This window comes from Oryctolagus cuniculus, chromosome 18 (genome assembly GCF_964237555.1).
Source record: "Oryctolagus cuniculus chromosome 18, mOryCun1.1, whole genome shotgun sequence".
Classification (NCBI taxonomy): domain Eukaryota; kingdom Metazoa; phylum Chordata; class Mammalia; order Lagomorpha; family Leporidae; genus Oryctolagus; species Oryctolagus cuniculus.
Window position 1 is genome coordinate 57,055,577 of NC_091449.1, and position 14,772 is coordinate 57,070,348.

Genomic DNA, 14,772 nt, shown 5'->3' on the forward strand with positions numbered 1-14,772 from the left:
GGGAGACCAGAAGAAGCACCTGGCTCCTGCCATCGGATCAGCGCGGTATGCCGGCCGCAGCACGCTGGCCGCGGCAGCCATTGGAGGGTGAACCAACAGCAAAGGAAGACCTTTCTATCTGTCTCTCTCTCACTGTCCACTCTGCCTGTCAAAAAATAAAATAAATAAATAAAAATAAAAAAACATATGTGGATGGCAAAACCATGTAAGACCACAGTGTTGTCTACCATATAAGACCACCAGAGTTGTCCCACAGCAGGTGAAGCTACAACCTGTGACAACAGCCTCCCACATGAACACCAGTGCCAATCCCAGCTGCTACACTGCTGATCCAGCGCCCCGCTAATGCACCTGTGAAATCCGCAGAGTATGGCCCAGTGTCTAGACCCCTGCCACCCACGTGGGAGGCCCAGATGGAGTTCCAGGCTCCCAGCTTCAGCCTGGCCATTGCGGCCATTTGGGGAGTGAACCAGCAGATGCAGGATATCTATGACACTCTCTCTCTTGCTCTGCCTTTCAAATAAATAAATAATATGATAAAACCACAGTGAGATATTACGACACAACCAGTCTAAAGCAAAAAAGGCTGACGTTAGCAGTGGTGTTGAGGATACTCTCACACAATCACTTCCAAAAATGGCTTGGCAGTTCTCAGGATGCTAACACACACTTAGCGTACGACCCAGCCACATAACTCAAAAGTATTTACCCAAGAAAAACAACAACATACCTCCACATGAAGACTTACACACAGGAATCCCCCAGCAGCTTTATCTGAATGACCAAAAAATGGAGGAGAAAAATCAAATGTCCACCCAAAGGAGAATGGATAATTAGGGTAGAGTCATACAATTAAATACAACTCAGCAACAAAAATGAATTAACCATGGAAACACACAACGTGAATGGCTCTCGAAATTATGGTGCTTAGGAAAGAAGCCAGGCGAAACACAAGTGTACTTACAGTCTTATTCCATGTCTATAATCATCTAGAAAATTAAACTTGCCCTGAGTGACAGGAAGCAGAGCAGTGGCTACCTGGGGTGCTGTGAGGGAGGGGTGACGGCCATGTTCAGGATCTTGGTGGTAATGGTTTCACAGGTGTCTTCCTAAGTCAAAAACATCAAATTGTACACTCTGAGTATGTGCAGCTCACTGTGTGTTAGCTACACCTCATTTCAAGAAATAACAAATACTAGAGTGGAAAAGGAAAGAAGGGTAGGTGGGACGGGGCCCGTGGTGGTGGCCAACTTGGAAAAGGCCTCCTTCTCCAAGTGCCTCCCACCTACTGGGCACACATGCCAAGCCCTATATGGCACTGTCACTGGTCCCTCGAGACAAGGGAGTGACTGACACCGGTTATTTCGTGACCTGTGAGCCTTGAAGTGTTGGCCCCTGGGAAGGGTGGCTCAGTGCCCTGGTGGCTGGGCCCTCCCTGGCAGCCATCAGGAAACAGAGGCACCTGTTAGAGAGCTACTGGGCACTGGAGGAGGCTGGGGCACAGCCGCTGAAGGGAGAGGGGCGAGGGGTGGGGTGGGCAGCGAGAGGCCCAGCACTTCCTTTGCACGGGGGTGCCTGCCCAGCACCCATTCTTGGTTCCTTTGGTAACCGCAACACAAGCTTTCCTCTTGGAGCTGCCTTGTGCCAGCCAGAGTCACAAGGATCAGCTGATGGTCCCCTCTGTCGCCTGCAGCCTCAGGGCACCCGGCCCGGCCAGATCCCTGGCCACAGTGGGTGGCTGGTGTGGCAAACACCTGTCAGGTTCTGCCGTGTACACCCGCATGGTACCTAGGTCTGTGCCGTCTCCGCACCACCTGTGGACGGCCGAGAGTCAGACTGTGACAGGGACAAGGGTTGCATTTCTGACCTCAGGGCTGCAACCCCGCCTGAACAGAGGACATCTCTGGACGGGGGGGGGGGGGGGGGGGGGGGGGGGGGGAGGGGCAATAAGTGACCTCCTCTGCATGACCAGCCGTGGCTGGGTTTGTTTTTACAACTGGAGAAGTTCTCTACCTCTGACCCCAGCACTCAGATGTCTCCCCCTGCCCCTGAAGAGCCCCAGATGCTGGGGTTGGGCCACAGCTGCACTGTGCCTGGGGCCTGGCCCCCACCCTCCACCCCTGAGGAGGAAGCTCCCAGGCCCCCCATGCTGGGGCCACAGAGAGTGCTCAGTCGAGAAGCACCGCGGCCTCACCCCAAGGCTGACTCAGAGATGGTGACCCCACCAAGGCACCAGGGAGGCTCCACTGCCACCAGGAAGGTGCCAGGAGGGGGAGGGACAGGGCCCTAGAAAAGTGGGTGACGTTCACTGAGCTGTCTCTGTGCACTGGACTTACCCAGCCCTGCCAGAAGCAGGGGAGGTGGGCTCTATGCTCCCCACCTCGTGAGTGGGGAAACAGAGGCTTAAATGACCTGTGCAAGGTCGCTCGGCCGGTGACCCGGGGCTGCACTGGGGCTGTCAGGAGGTCGACAGGTGGCTGTCCAGGTGTTCTCCAAAGCAGACCTGCGAACATTTATGTTTACCACATGTTTACCTTTTCCGTTGCTCTTGCATTTCTGTATTTCCTCTTCCTCCAGGAATTCTTTTCATGCAAGCCAGATAGTGACAGATTATCTCAACTTTTCTTTGCCTATTTTAATGGCTATCTTCATTAGGCATAAAAATGTGCTTTATGACAACTGTTTTTCCATCCCAGAACTTCAGATGTGTCTTCTCATCGTCTCTGGCTAAGAGGTCAGCCGTCAGCCTCAGCAGAACTCCTTTAATGGCAGTTTCAAAAGCTTCCTTTTCCTGGCTACTCTGAAGACGTTTTTCCTCTGGGTTTCAGCTATGACTGTGTGTCTAGGTATGTGTGGTTTTTATTTATTGGGGGCATTCTTCGTCATTATCTTTCAAATAATCCCTGACCCATCCCCTCTCCTTTTCTGAGGCTCTCGTCTCGGAAGCCAGATCCTTACCCTGGGCCTCAGGGACCATTTGTTCCTTTTCTGTTTCTCATTTTCTCCTCTCCGTGCTACAGTCTAGGTATTTTCTATCAACCCACATTCTCCTGTAAAACGGCGTCTCTGCTTGCTTCCTCTGGGATATCCAGTTGATTTTTTTGAAATGGACTTCGATTCTTTGTTGAAATTCTCTGGGCTTCAGCCACATTCTGATTTCTTGAGCATTCTGTTTGCCCTGAACATAGTAGTCTTAGTTATTTCAATTCCCTTGTAACTGGGTACCTGCGGGTCTTGCCTCTTGGCTTGTGAGGGGTGGCCGTCTCACTGAGCTCACGGGAACCCTTCCTGTGCCCACGTGGAGTGACTGAGGTCACATAAGGACCATCATCCTATCAGCGCAGACCGCCTCCTCTGACCTCATTCAACCTTAACGACTTTTTTGGGGGGACCTCATTTTTCAATCACTGTCACACAGTTAGGGCTTCGATATATGAATTTTTGTGGGGGTGGAGACACATTCAGTCCCTAACACCTAAAAGAGCTGATGTTTCCGACTAGGAAACTGATATCGCGCACAAAAAACTGTAGAGGTTCTCGGTGATGTGACACCGCCATAGAAGACTCACTCTCTTCTCTGCCAGTCACACTGAACTGACTCAAGGCTGGGATGACTTATTCCTCATTTTTTATTGCCCATTTTTTACACTTAGAAAAATATATTTTTTTTAAAAAAAGTGGTTTTTTATTTTTTTAAAAAGAGCATTTTTAAAAAATGGGCATAGTTTTGCTTATTAATGAGACAGAACTATCTTCTCATATGCAAGTGGCTTTCCCTGGGGTAAAAATGTCACAAGGGCAAGACTTCTGTCTTGTGGTCTCCTGCATCCCAAACACTAAAAAAATAGGGCCTGGCCCATTCTGGACACCAGCACTTCCATATTGCCTGTTCCCAGCCCTGTGCGGCCCCTCCTAGACACACCTGTCTCCCGTCTTACAGAACTGTATCTTCCCTTCTCAGGTTTCCCCACCTGCTTGCACTGGGCCGAGCTGACGGCAAGTGCCTAACAGATGACCTTGGTGTTGTTTCAAGTGGTGACCCTGCTCTCTGCCTCCTCAGCTGTCTCAGGGGTCCTCCCACCCTCCCTGTTCCAGCCCAGCCTTCGGGGTGAGCAGCCACAGCAATCCACAGACCTGGTGTGCGGTGTGGGGCAGTTCTGTCAGGGTCCATGTCTTGTCTTGGTACCAGCAGCTGACGGGGAGCAGCCCCACCTTCCTGCTGAGCTAGCGAGAAGGGCTCCCCTAATCTACGGCGTGGGTGAGAGCCCCGCTTCCTGGCAGAGAATGATCGACACAGAAAGCCGTGCCTCAACGTGAGCGATGCCAACGCTGCCGACAAGGACCCTCCTACTGTGCCGTGTGAGTCTCAGGCCACTGTATCCGGAGAGGGGTCCCTTCTGTGCTCCCAGGGCAAGTCCCAGGGTGCAGGGCTGCGATGCAGCAGGGTGGCAGGGGTGTGGGGACAAAGGCTGACGCGGCAGAGCCCAGGGAAGTCTCAGCTGGTGGAGGTGTAGGGCAGAGAGGGGAGGCTGCAGGGAGTGTGGAGCTGGCTGGCAGGGTTTGAGAATACAGACAGCTCAGACCTGGACTTCAACCACCCAGAGCAAAGAGCGCTCTGGAACACAAAATCCATGCCTGTCCCGTGCCCTCCAGGGAGTTGGGAGGCCCAGCAGAAGGGCCATAGAGCAGACAAGCTCTGAGCACACCCACTGCTGAATAGACCTGGGCCTAGGGAACAGGGAGGGAGGGGGACTCCCTAAGGCCACACAAAGGCAGGTGGTTTCAGGTGACATCTTGCTACCTGTGGTTCCCTACAGCTCAGAAGCCATCCCTGCTCCCCTCATGTGGCCCCCGGACAGCACCCTGGCCCTTGATGAGTCTCCGGGGTGGTGACGGGAGGATGTCATAGGGGAAGCTGGGGAGCCCCTTGCTCAGCCGGCTGCAGCTGCCCCAGCAGGTGGCAGGGAGATCTGAGGCCTGCCGAGGCCAGCGGCACAGCAGGGCCTCCCAGGCTGTGCTGTCTCTGCCTAGGGGTCCCAAGGAGTAGTGTCTGGTGCCCAGCGCTCGCTCCTTCTGCAGCCACCACACCCACAGCCCCATACCTGCTCTCCGCTTCCACCTTCCTCGGGAATCTCCACCTAGAGGACTTGGTGGATTGGCCCTGGCTACCTGGATATCCGACTGGGCCCCATGTTGTGGCAAAGCGGCTCTGGCTCGGGCCTGCTGATGGCGTGTAGAATGTGCTTGTGGGACACCTGTCACGCTGTCCCACTGCCCCTCTGTTACTCCAAGGCCGCGTTCCCTTTTGGGTACAGTGGAGGGAAGGTCCGTGCAGGGTGGTGTGCTTTCCAGGGTACAGGAGCAGGCCAGCACTGGACTGCAATGAGACTCGTGAGGACAGTGGAGACGTGGCCCTGGGTAGGGGGCCCCACACACTGACCTGTCGTCACCTGTGACACTGTGGCTGAAACCGTGGCTTGACCTCCACTCCACACTGATCCTCTCAGGTCGTCTTTGCGGAGTGAGGCATCTCCACGTGAGGGAGTCTGGGAGGCAAGCTCAGACCCTGACCAAGGCTTAGAACAGGACATGCGCTCAGGCTCCCAGCAGGGGACAGCAACTCACTCAGGAGCCCTCGGAGGAGAGGAACCTCCAGTGGCCGACCACGCTGCTAGTGCTGCGCTCTGAAATCCTCCTGGGGAAGTCAGGGGGCCCAGCCAAGAGCAGCTGGGTCTTGCTCTGGTTCTGCCACCAACCCTTAGTGGCCCCTGGGGTGCTTTTACCTTCTCTAGCCCTCAGCCCCACCTCCCACAGCCAGCCCTAAGGCTGTGCAGTGAATGGGACAGAACCTACACCCGTCCTTACAGAAAAGATGAATCCTCTCCTCTGTAAGGTGGGGACCATACACAACCCCCAAGAGAAAGGGAGGAAACGTGGTGGCGCAGGGCCAGGGGCCGGTGAGGCCAGCAGCAGACGGTTCAGCCTAGCCTCTCCCTGCGCCCATTCCCCACAGCAGACCCTCCCAGCCATCACCTCCTGCTATCGGGCTGCTGGGCGCCGCTCGGTGCTGTGGCCTGATCCTGGCTGCTCTCCGATGGGATGCTGCTGTCTTGTCCAGAAGCATCAGGGAGCACCCCCTGGTTCTAGGCCCCAGGCAGACGGGAGACACAGCCTTGCCGAGAGCCTGGAGGATGACGGACAAAGCCCCGGTGACTTCCCACTCCTCGCTCCAGCCGGCTTCCTCCTAGTGTCCCGCCCCTGCCAACACTCCGCTTCCCTCCGCTTTCCACCTGTCCAAGCCTCTCTACAAATACAGGGTGTCTGAGACAACACAGCTGTCCTGTGCTTGTTCTGGGTGAGGGAGTTGGGAGTACAGGACCAGCCACACCCAGAGGGTGCCCACCCAGGGTCTCAGAAGAGGCCCCACCACTCCCCAGAGCCTGGCTGACATCAGGGTTTCAGTTTGGACATCCAGTCCCAAAGTGGTGCCTGCAGCTCCGCCCATGCCCCCATCTCCTCAGCCAGTGAGAGAGGCATAGGCTAAGCAAGCTCCAGTTTGGCCAAAACGCTTTACTTCTTAGCAACCTTGGAAGACAAAATCCAAATGGCTTTGAGGATTGAGAATGGCCCAGGAACGCTTACCAGAGAATCTTCACACACCAAACTTGGGGGTGGGGGCAGCCCCTTCACCGTTGAAGGCCTCCGCCAGGCGGTTCATTCCGAGTCATTCCGGTGCCAGGACTTTGGGGATGTGGCGCCCCCTGGATCTGGGCTGGGTGAACCCCACCTCCACAGGGCGCCTGAGCCGTGGACCACATTTCCCCAGCAGGAAGCTTCCCCCAGTCACTGCAGGGCCCCTGTGCGGTCTCCTCATACATGTGGGGCTGACTCCAGGGGCAGACTGCCGACTCGAGGAGTTCTGAGAAGAAATCTTGCATCCCAGCCTGACTCCCATCTCACTGACGCTGCGTTACTGAATTCAGTAGGGTTATCACTACTTCAGGAGATCCCTGCCACCAGGAAAGTTCCTTAAGTTATTAATTCTTAGCACTCAGATGCACGTGAGCTTTGCCGAGAGTAGGAGAGGAAGAGAAAAAAGTGCAGGAAGAGAGGCGTGGTGAAGGCCATGGACCTGAGGGCCGCGTGCAAAGGGCAGATCCAGGCGCCTGTCACGGGCCCCGGGCTGCAGGCACGTACCCTCCCCACGCTGGCCCACACCAGCAGTCATTCAGAACACATCAGCTCTGCCATGAGCAAACGGAAAGCACAGGGGGTCGAGCCCCCTTCCCTATACAAGCCAAGAGCTCGGAGTGCGAGCAGCAGTCGGCAAGGTCGGTCACCGTCACGGCTTCCTAAGCTTCTCTGAGCAGAGCGGGTGGTTGGAGAGTCCTCCCAGTCACCACAGAGAAGATGTAACAAGTAAAAACCTGCAAACTCTTTATTAAATTCTCCCATTTCATCTGTACAGAAAAAAATGCACATTATGTTCAGAATCTCAGTAACATCTCAAAATTACACAGCATGAACATGTAAAAACAAGGACCTGCCAGGGTTTTATACAGAGAGAGGAAACCCATTTACAAAGAAGCTGTTAATTGTACTTTTCTTTCTTAAAAAAAAAAAAAAAAAAAAAAAAAAAAAAAAAGAAACAAAAAGCCAGAACAGTCAGAGGCCTAGGGCCTCATACCACACTTGCTGTGCAGCCGGTCGGTGTGTCTTCTGCTAGGACCGACCTGGGAACGCTGTGCTGGGAGAAGCCGCTTGGGACACCTCCTGCTGCCAGCCCTCCCATGGGCCCCTCTATCCAACACACTGCAGCCTGCCCTGGGGCCCTGCTGACCTCTGGGGTCTGGACGTCAATTCTGTGCTGTGGGGAAGGCAAAGCACAGCATAGGGGCACTGTCTTAACCTCCTGCTTTCTGGGAAGACCCCACGCCCCGCCCCAGGCCCTGTGCTGTGATGGACAGTGGGGAGAGACCACCCTCAGGGTCCTGCACACAGCCCACCTCTTCTCGCCAGGTGACAGGCAGCTGGCTCGGGGGAGCCCACGGCCCTGAAGGTTCAGGATGGATAGCATGGGAATTTGGCTTCAGACATGATTGCTCAACATGTGACCCTGGTCTGCGTGGAGGGAGGTAAATAGATCACCTGGGGGCCGGGGGCTGGCTGCAGCCCTCTGGGAGCCAGAGCCCAGTGAGAGAAGAGTCCCCAAGCGCTGGGAGAGCCCACGACACCAGGATGCTGTTTTACAAGCTACTTGGACAGGTGCTGAGCAGCAAAGCGGTGAGCAATGCAAGGAGCACTCTCATCTCTGAAGTTTTTCAAATGCCTAAGAAGCCGAGATCCCCGTAAAATGCGCCTGAGCTTAGCCTGCCTGAGCCAGGCTGGGCTGGCGGAATCCTGAGGGCTCCGAGCGCAGCTGCCTTCGCCCGTCCACGCACTCTGAATCAGTCAACCGTGGGAAAGGCCCGCCCTCTGGATGGCAGGCCCTGGGCCGCTGGATCTTTGGGACAGCAGCAGTACCACGTGGGTGGGGCAGGAGAGCTCCCGAAGGGCACTGATCTCTCAGGCTGCAGGAAGTCATTCATACTCCTCCTCCCTTGTGTGAGAAGATACCAGTGCGGATGTCCTCACCACTGGGTTCTTTCCTGATCTCAGGACACAGGAAGACATGAAACCCAACACCAACTTTCTGTGGCATCTTCCAGGAGAGCTGCCCCTCTCCTGCCCCCTGGCGGAGCTGACTGCTGCCCTGCGGGGAGGCACTGGGGGCTGAGACAGTCCACAGCCGCAGTGAACGTGAGGCCGCACCTGCTCACTCAACAACAGCTCAGAGGCAGCCTGAGGATGCCCTCGGCTCCCAAGGACAGAACTGGGGCCGGTGCGAAGCCGGGCCTTTGGTGTGACTCCCCTGTCCACGCATCTCGCCAGCAGGCTCATCTTGGGACAGCAGTGACGGCAGAGAAGCCCAGGGTGCACCAAGATAAAGGTCTCACCTACAGAGCAGGAGCAGTTGGCTTTGCTCTTGACATAGAATCCAGATTTTTGGTCACCTACACCACGCGGCCTGCAGCCAGAAGCCTGGGCTCCAGGACCTCGGGAGCTGTGGACCACACGCTGTGTAAGAGTCCCTGAGACCCTGGCAAGGCCACATGACAGTGACCTGGCTGCTGCATTGTCAGCCTTGCCATTGTCAAAACATCCTGACCTGCTACTGATACCATTCTTCGAGGGCTCCGCACCAGAAGACACAAAAGCCAGGTCAGGATCCACCATGGGCCCCTCCAGCAGGGGCAGGGGTCCTCTTCCGGCCGGGCTCTTGACCAGGTGACTCACACCCAGGACTGACCTAGGATGCCAGGACCCAGGGTGCCCTGGGCTGCCAGTGAAGATGGTGCTGTACCACTTGGACTTGAGAGCAGCTCAGGCCTGGGACCCTCGAGAGCCAGTCACGGGACCCATTCCAAGGGGGACAAGGAAGCTACTGATGACACAGGCAGAGGTATCCTTTCTATCTATCCCAACCGCTTCTAAAGACAACAAACATCCCACAAACAAACTCATCACACTCCACATCTACTGCAACTAACGCGCTTTTCTCTCATTGGAGAAGGAACGGAAATATGGGAGGTATTAGAACCGCGAGGCTGAGGGAGGCTGCAGAGATGGTGGACCTGAACCCTGGCCTGTGGACCCGGTGCCCGTGCCCACAGCATCGCAGTTCTTGCTCTGGAGCCTCTGCACCCCCTGCCCACCGGATGGGAACCCCAGCAGAGTGGGAATGGGCACGCCAGAGGCGGGAGTGGGTGTGCCTCACACGTGCCACGTGTTTCAGGTTGTACGAGGCTGGAGGACGCCAGCACACGTGTGGAGAGTCAGAAAGGCCTCAGCAGCAGGACTGCGGGCACCGAGGGGCTCAGCCGCTTCCTCCGGCAACTTGGATGGCCCTGGGCGGGGGTGTGTGGCTGCTTCCGGAACCCAGTGCCTCCAGCAAAGGCAGCCAAAGAGAAGAAGACCAAGGAAGAAAAACACAGTACTCAAATATACGTCAGTCAGGTGAGACGGAAGGAACTTGGGTCAGCTGCTCGGCAAGCCGACGCCCCCTGTGCTGACACCCGCGGGAGGAGGTGTCCCAGGGCCGTCCTGGTCAGCAGAGGGAAGGGCGCCACGCGCGGGCCGTGGTCTGTGTGGACAGTTTTAGGCACGTCATTTATAATACTTTGTGGACATCTAACAGGTTAATAAAATATATTTATATAAATATATCTCCTACTGTACACGCTGCCCTCCTGTGCAGCCACAGGACCTCACGCCCCAGCTCAGGCAGAGATGTGTCTGCCGGGCCGGTGACGCTGGTGCTGCTCCCCACACACCCCGAGCCTGTGGAGCTCAGCTCGGGAAGGGTCGATGAGTCACCAAAATACAACATTTAGCCAACGCCTACTAGAGTACGTACACGCAGCAAATAGACAAAAAAGAAAAAAAAAGGAGAAAAGTCCTCCATGTTTTAATGTAGGAACTTTCCACACCCTCTCCACGTAGAGGCCCAAAGGAGCTTGTCTGGGAAGTTTGCCTGGAGTGTGCGGAACGGTCAGGCTGGACTGCCAGCCACACCCTGAGCCCACACGAGCCCTCTCTAAACCACTGTCTCTGCCTGTACTGTCGCCTGAAAACCAGAGCAGGCAACCAAAGGCCCTGCTCCTCCTGCCTGCCCCGCGCTGCCCCCGCCCGTCTTGAAGGACGCCTCCCCCACAGTCACTGCCTCCTGCTGAGGCAGAGGACTTCTGCAGCGTGGATCCAAGGTGACTGAGTTCTGGGGGAGGAGGCTTCCGGGGCTCCCACGGCCCAGGGACTCCGATTCCAGTCTCTCGGTGCAGTGCAATGGGTGCCCGGCTTTGTCCAGGGTCGCAAACTCACGATGCCCTCGCATCCCATTTGCCCTTGGCTGAGGAGGGGGCTTGTGCTTTGCTCCACTGAGATGAGATCACAGAAAGACCTGGGGCCGTGGGGCTGCGCCCTGCAGGGGCTCCGTCAGCGTGGGAACGGGAAGGCGTTGCCATTTCAGCAGAAGGAGCAGGACAGGAGGTCGGGGCAGGCTGGGGAGGGGCTTCCCACCGTCTGGCGTGCTTCTCTCCCCATCCTGTCTTCACATCACACAGTTACACAGGAGGAGGAGGAAGTGCGTTACTATACACATGTTCTTCTGTCCTGAAAAATTTCTTTTTTTGGCGGGTTTTTAAAAAAAGCATTTGAGTTGCAGGTCAAGTGAGCTGGGGCTGGAAGTCCTGGCCATCCGGTTGGTGTGAGAGAGACGTGTCTACAGGCAGGAAAACCCGAGGCTGCCAGCGAAGGCAGTCACTGAGAGGCCATCTGCCGATGCCGCACAGGGGGCCGAGGAGGAGGACGCTGTGGACGGGATGGCGCAGTGGACGCCTGCTGTTGCTCTACCGTGGGTGTGGCATCACCTCGGAGAGGCGCGAGGTGAGTGGGGACACTATACAGGAGGGCTGTACAAACGGGCTCTGCACAGGCAGTTCCTTTGGGGGCCAAGGTGGCTCTACCTGTCCTTGAGCTCCCGTGTCACTCGCTTGGTGATCCGTCCACACATCAGGCCAATCAGGAACAGAATACAGATGCTGCCGCTGATCACAGACAGGATGTAGTTCTTGGACGGGGACGTCATGACTTGCATGGCAAGGTCAGAGAAGCCATCAGCTGGGGCCACCTAGAACAAGAGACAGCAACGTGTCCACTGAGAACAGGTTGCTGGTGCTGCCGTAACCAACTTGTCCCTGTACTCTATGTTTTAGGAAGTGAAAGCAGGGGTCAAGGGGATGGACACAGAGCTACAGCTCTTTGGCCTGGTCACGAAACTGCACACATCCACTGCCCAAAGTTAGAAACACAGACACAGTGACCAGCACTGCTGACACAGCCTGCTCCTCGTGCCTCCTTCCCTCCCTCATAGGAAAATGAGTGGCTCAGGCAGGGGTGCTGAATGGCTGGCTCGAGGCCACAGGGGCATACTGTTTGGCTCTTCATTGTGTATGCTGTCATTTTTAGAAACAAAAGAAGAGACTGTGCTGTGTGTTGATTCTGCATCCTGATTCTTCTCACCATTTCACTGTAAGCATTTCCTGCATCAAAAATAAGCTGCAGGGGCTGGCACTGTGGCAGGCAGCGAAATCACTGCCTGCTCTGCTGGCATCCCGTATGGACGCGATCCTGTATGGACGCGATCCTGTATGGACACTAATTTGTATCCTGGCTGCTCCACTTCCGATCCAACTCCCTGCTAACGGCCTGGGAAAACACAGTGGAAGATGGCCCAAGTGCCTCGGGCCCTTCCACCCGCGTGGGAGACCCAGATGGAGTTCCAAACTCCTGGCCTCAGCCCAGCCCAGCCCTGGCTGTTGCAGTCATCTGGAGAGAGTGAACCGCAGATGAATACCTCTCTCTCTAACTCTTTCAAAATAAACAAACAAGGTGCAGGTGTGCTTCCTAGGGACAGGGCAGATGTCCCCACTCTTCCAGTGTGCACGCTGGCAGCTCCAGGGGTTCACCCTGTTTCCACCACTCTCTCAGTGGAACTCTATGTAGCTGTAGGGGCAGCGTCAGCACAGGAAGGTTCCCTTGCTGCTGACCACGCTGTGTTTTTGAGCCTCAGCCTGGGTGCCTGGGAGGGGAAGGACACAGGGACACTGGAAGCTCCTGTGTCTGTCCCACCTGCACAGCGTAGAGCAGGCAGGTGTGAGACCATGGGGACGTGAACGTCAGTGTTCGCCAGGACAGCATGGCAGCCAACTGCTCAGAGCCGCTCTGGAGCAACGCTCGGCCGCTCGGAGGCATGGAAAGCAGCAGGGAGGGGGACTAACGAAGAGTTCTCACCGCAGCTTCATCTAACCGACGGCTTCATCCCCCCGGGAGAAGGGGGAGGGGAGGTGGCCACCGTGACAAACATGATCCCCTCCATCTCCTTCTATCTATGAAGACCCCTGGTTATGCCCTCTTGCCTTTTACCCCTGACCTTGGGGCATAAGGGAACCAGAAGAACTGGCCAAGGATGAGTTCCTGTGGTCACTCTCCTGATGTAAGGTCACTGGGAACATCTACCCCAGGGTGGACTGAAAGAAGCACAGGGATCTGGAAGCCTGGCAGAGCCCAGGGGGAGCAGAATCTCTGAGGTCGGGGTCCTGCAGCGCAGTGACCACCACGCTGTGCATCTCACGGGACCCACAGGTCGAATGAAGGGCACCCGGAGACTGCTCTGCAGGCTACAAAACAGCGCGGTTCAGAGAACCAGGACAAACCGGGGCTGAACTTGCACGGGAAGAACGTCTCCCCCGCCCGTGTCTGCCTGGGGACCAGGCACAGGGCTAGCGTCCCTGAGTCTGTTCTGTGCTCCAGGTTGCAGGCCAGCTGAGTACTGGTCCCGCAGATGCAGCCTCACGCTGCAGAAGTGAGCGTCAGGACAGGTGAGGCGCATTCCTCTTCCCCCGGGCACGACGCCCCTCTTCGGTTCGGCTGACGGCCACTGTGGCACCAGGAGTGGCACTGGAAAGGCCTGTAGAGAGTCGGTGCGGGGGGGGGGGGGGGGCGCTCCAGGCTTGCGGACAGCCAAGGAAGTTTGAAGGCTCACTGCCTGCTGTCTCAACAGCAGGGACAAGGACACTGGGGTCCTCTCAAGGAGGTGACGGCGACAGAAGAGAAGGTGCAGGAAGCTGGCGCTCACCTTCGCAGCGTAGCTCCACATCTCGATGCGGTCATTGAGGCGCTTTTTGCATTCGGGCTGCAGCCTCACCCGCTTGTCCTCCAGCGCCTCCATGAGGCAGGACATTTCTGCGGAAGGAGAGAGAGAGGTGTGCGGCTGCGGGAGCGGAGCGGCGGGTGGACGGGGAGAGGTGCAGACGAGCCCCAGCCAGGGGCTCAACGGAGCAAAATCCGTTCTGCGAGCTGACCTCAGGCCCCGCATGGACAGGAATGATGTCTAACCCCCAGGACTAGCTGTCCAGCCTCAGAAAAAACTTTTCTTTCTGTCTGGGTCCCAGCTGCACAAGGGGCCTGTTGACCAAGCCCGTGGTGGCCAATGGGGAAGCTGATGAAGCTACTTTCGTTTGGGCAAGGGGGAGAGAGGGCCAGAGTGAAGAAATACCTTTTGCTTCCATGACAAATGACTGTGCCCTTATCAAACCTTTAGCCCTGAGCAGGGCTAGGTCAGCTCAGACCTGCAGGATTTTCCATCAACTCAAGACGCTATAAAGGCCTAGTTTTGGCATCATCTAGGCCCTGGGGATGTTGCCTGGGGTTGGGTTGCAGCTATTGAACAGGGCAGTAGGACTGATGTCTAATGGAGTATCTGCTCCTCCAGAGACAGCTTGGACCAGGCGAGAGCCAACACGGCAACTTACGGCGCCCTCGGCCGGGGGTGATGGCTGCACAGTGGTGTTTGATATCCAGGGCACAGGCTGTGTGAAGAACAGGGTCGACAAAGATGTCCGCCTTGCTTTCCTTCAGCATGTTTAACACTTCCTGGAAGCGAAGGTCAACACAGAGAGAGCTGTTACAGCGGAAACACATTTGCTCTGTTGCTGGTACACATTTCACACGTAAACAAGACAGCCAAGCAGGGAAGGCTGAGGGCAGCAACGGAGCCCTCACTGCAGGGGCGGCACCGTGGGGTGACGGTGGAACACAGATGTTCATCCACCTCTTCTGTTTTTATTGCTGTTAATACAGTTATTTATTTATTTTTTTGACAGGCAGAGTGGACAG

General features: G+C 56.2%; 1 protein-coding gene across 1 annotated transcript in view; it reads right to left on the minus strand.

Annotated features, from left to right (window-relative positions):
- Positions 1–7,413: 7,413 nt before the first annotated feature.
- Positions 7,414–14,772, minus strand: part of GLG1 (golgi glycoprotein 1) — a 127,746-nt gene continuing 120,387 nt past the window's right edge. The window contains exons 24-26 of the mRNA XM_002711721.5: positions 14,409–14,529; positions 13,733–13,839; positions 7,414–11,725 (exon numbers count right to left, since the gene is read on the minus strand). Of these exons, the coding sequence (XP_002711767.2) occupies positions 11,558–11,725; positions 13,733–13,839; positions 14,409–14,529 (396 nt within the window). The 3' untranslated portion in view covers positions 7,414–11,557. The remainder of the gene's footprint in view (positions 11,726–13,732; positions 13,840–14,408; positions 14,530–14,772) is intronic.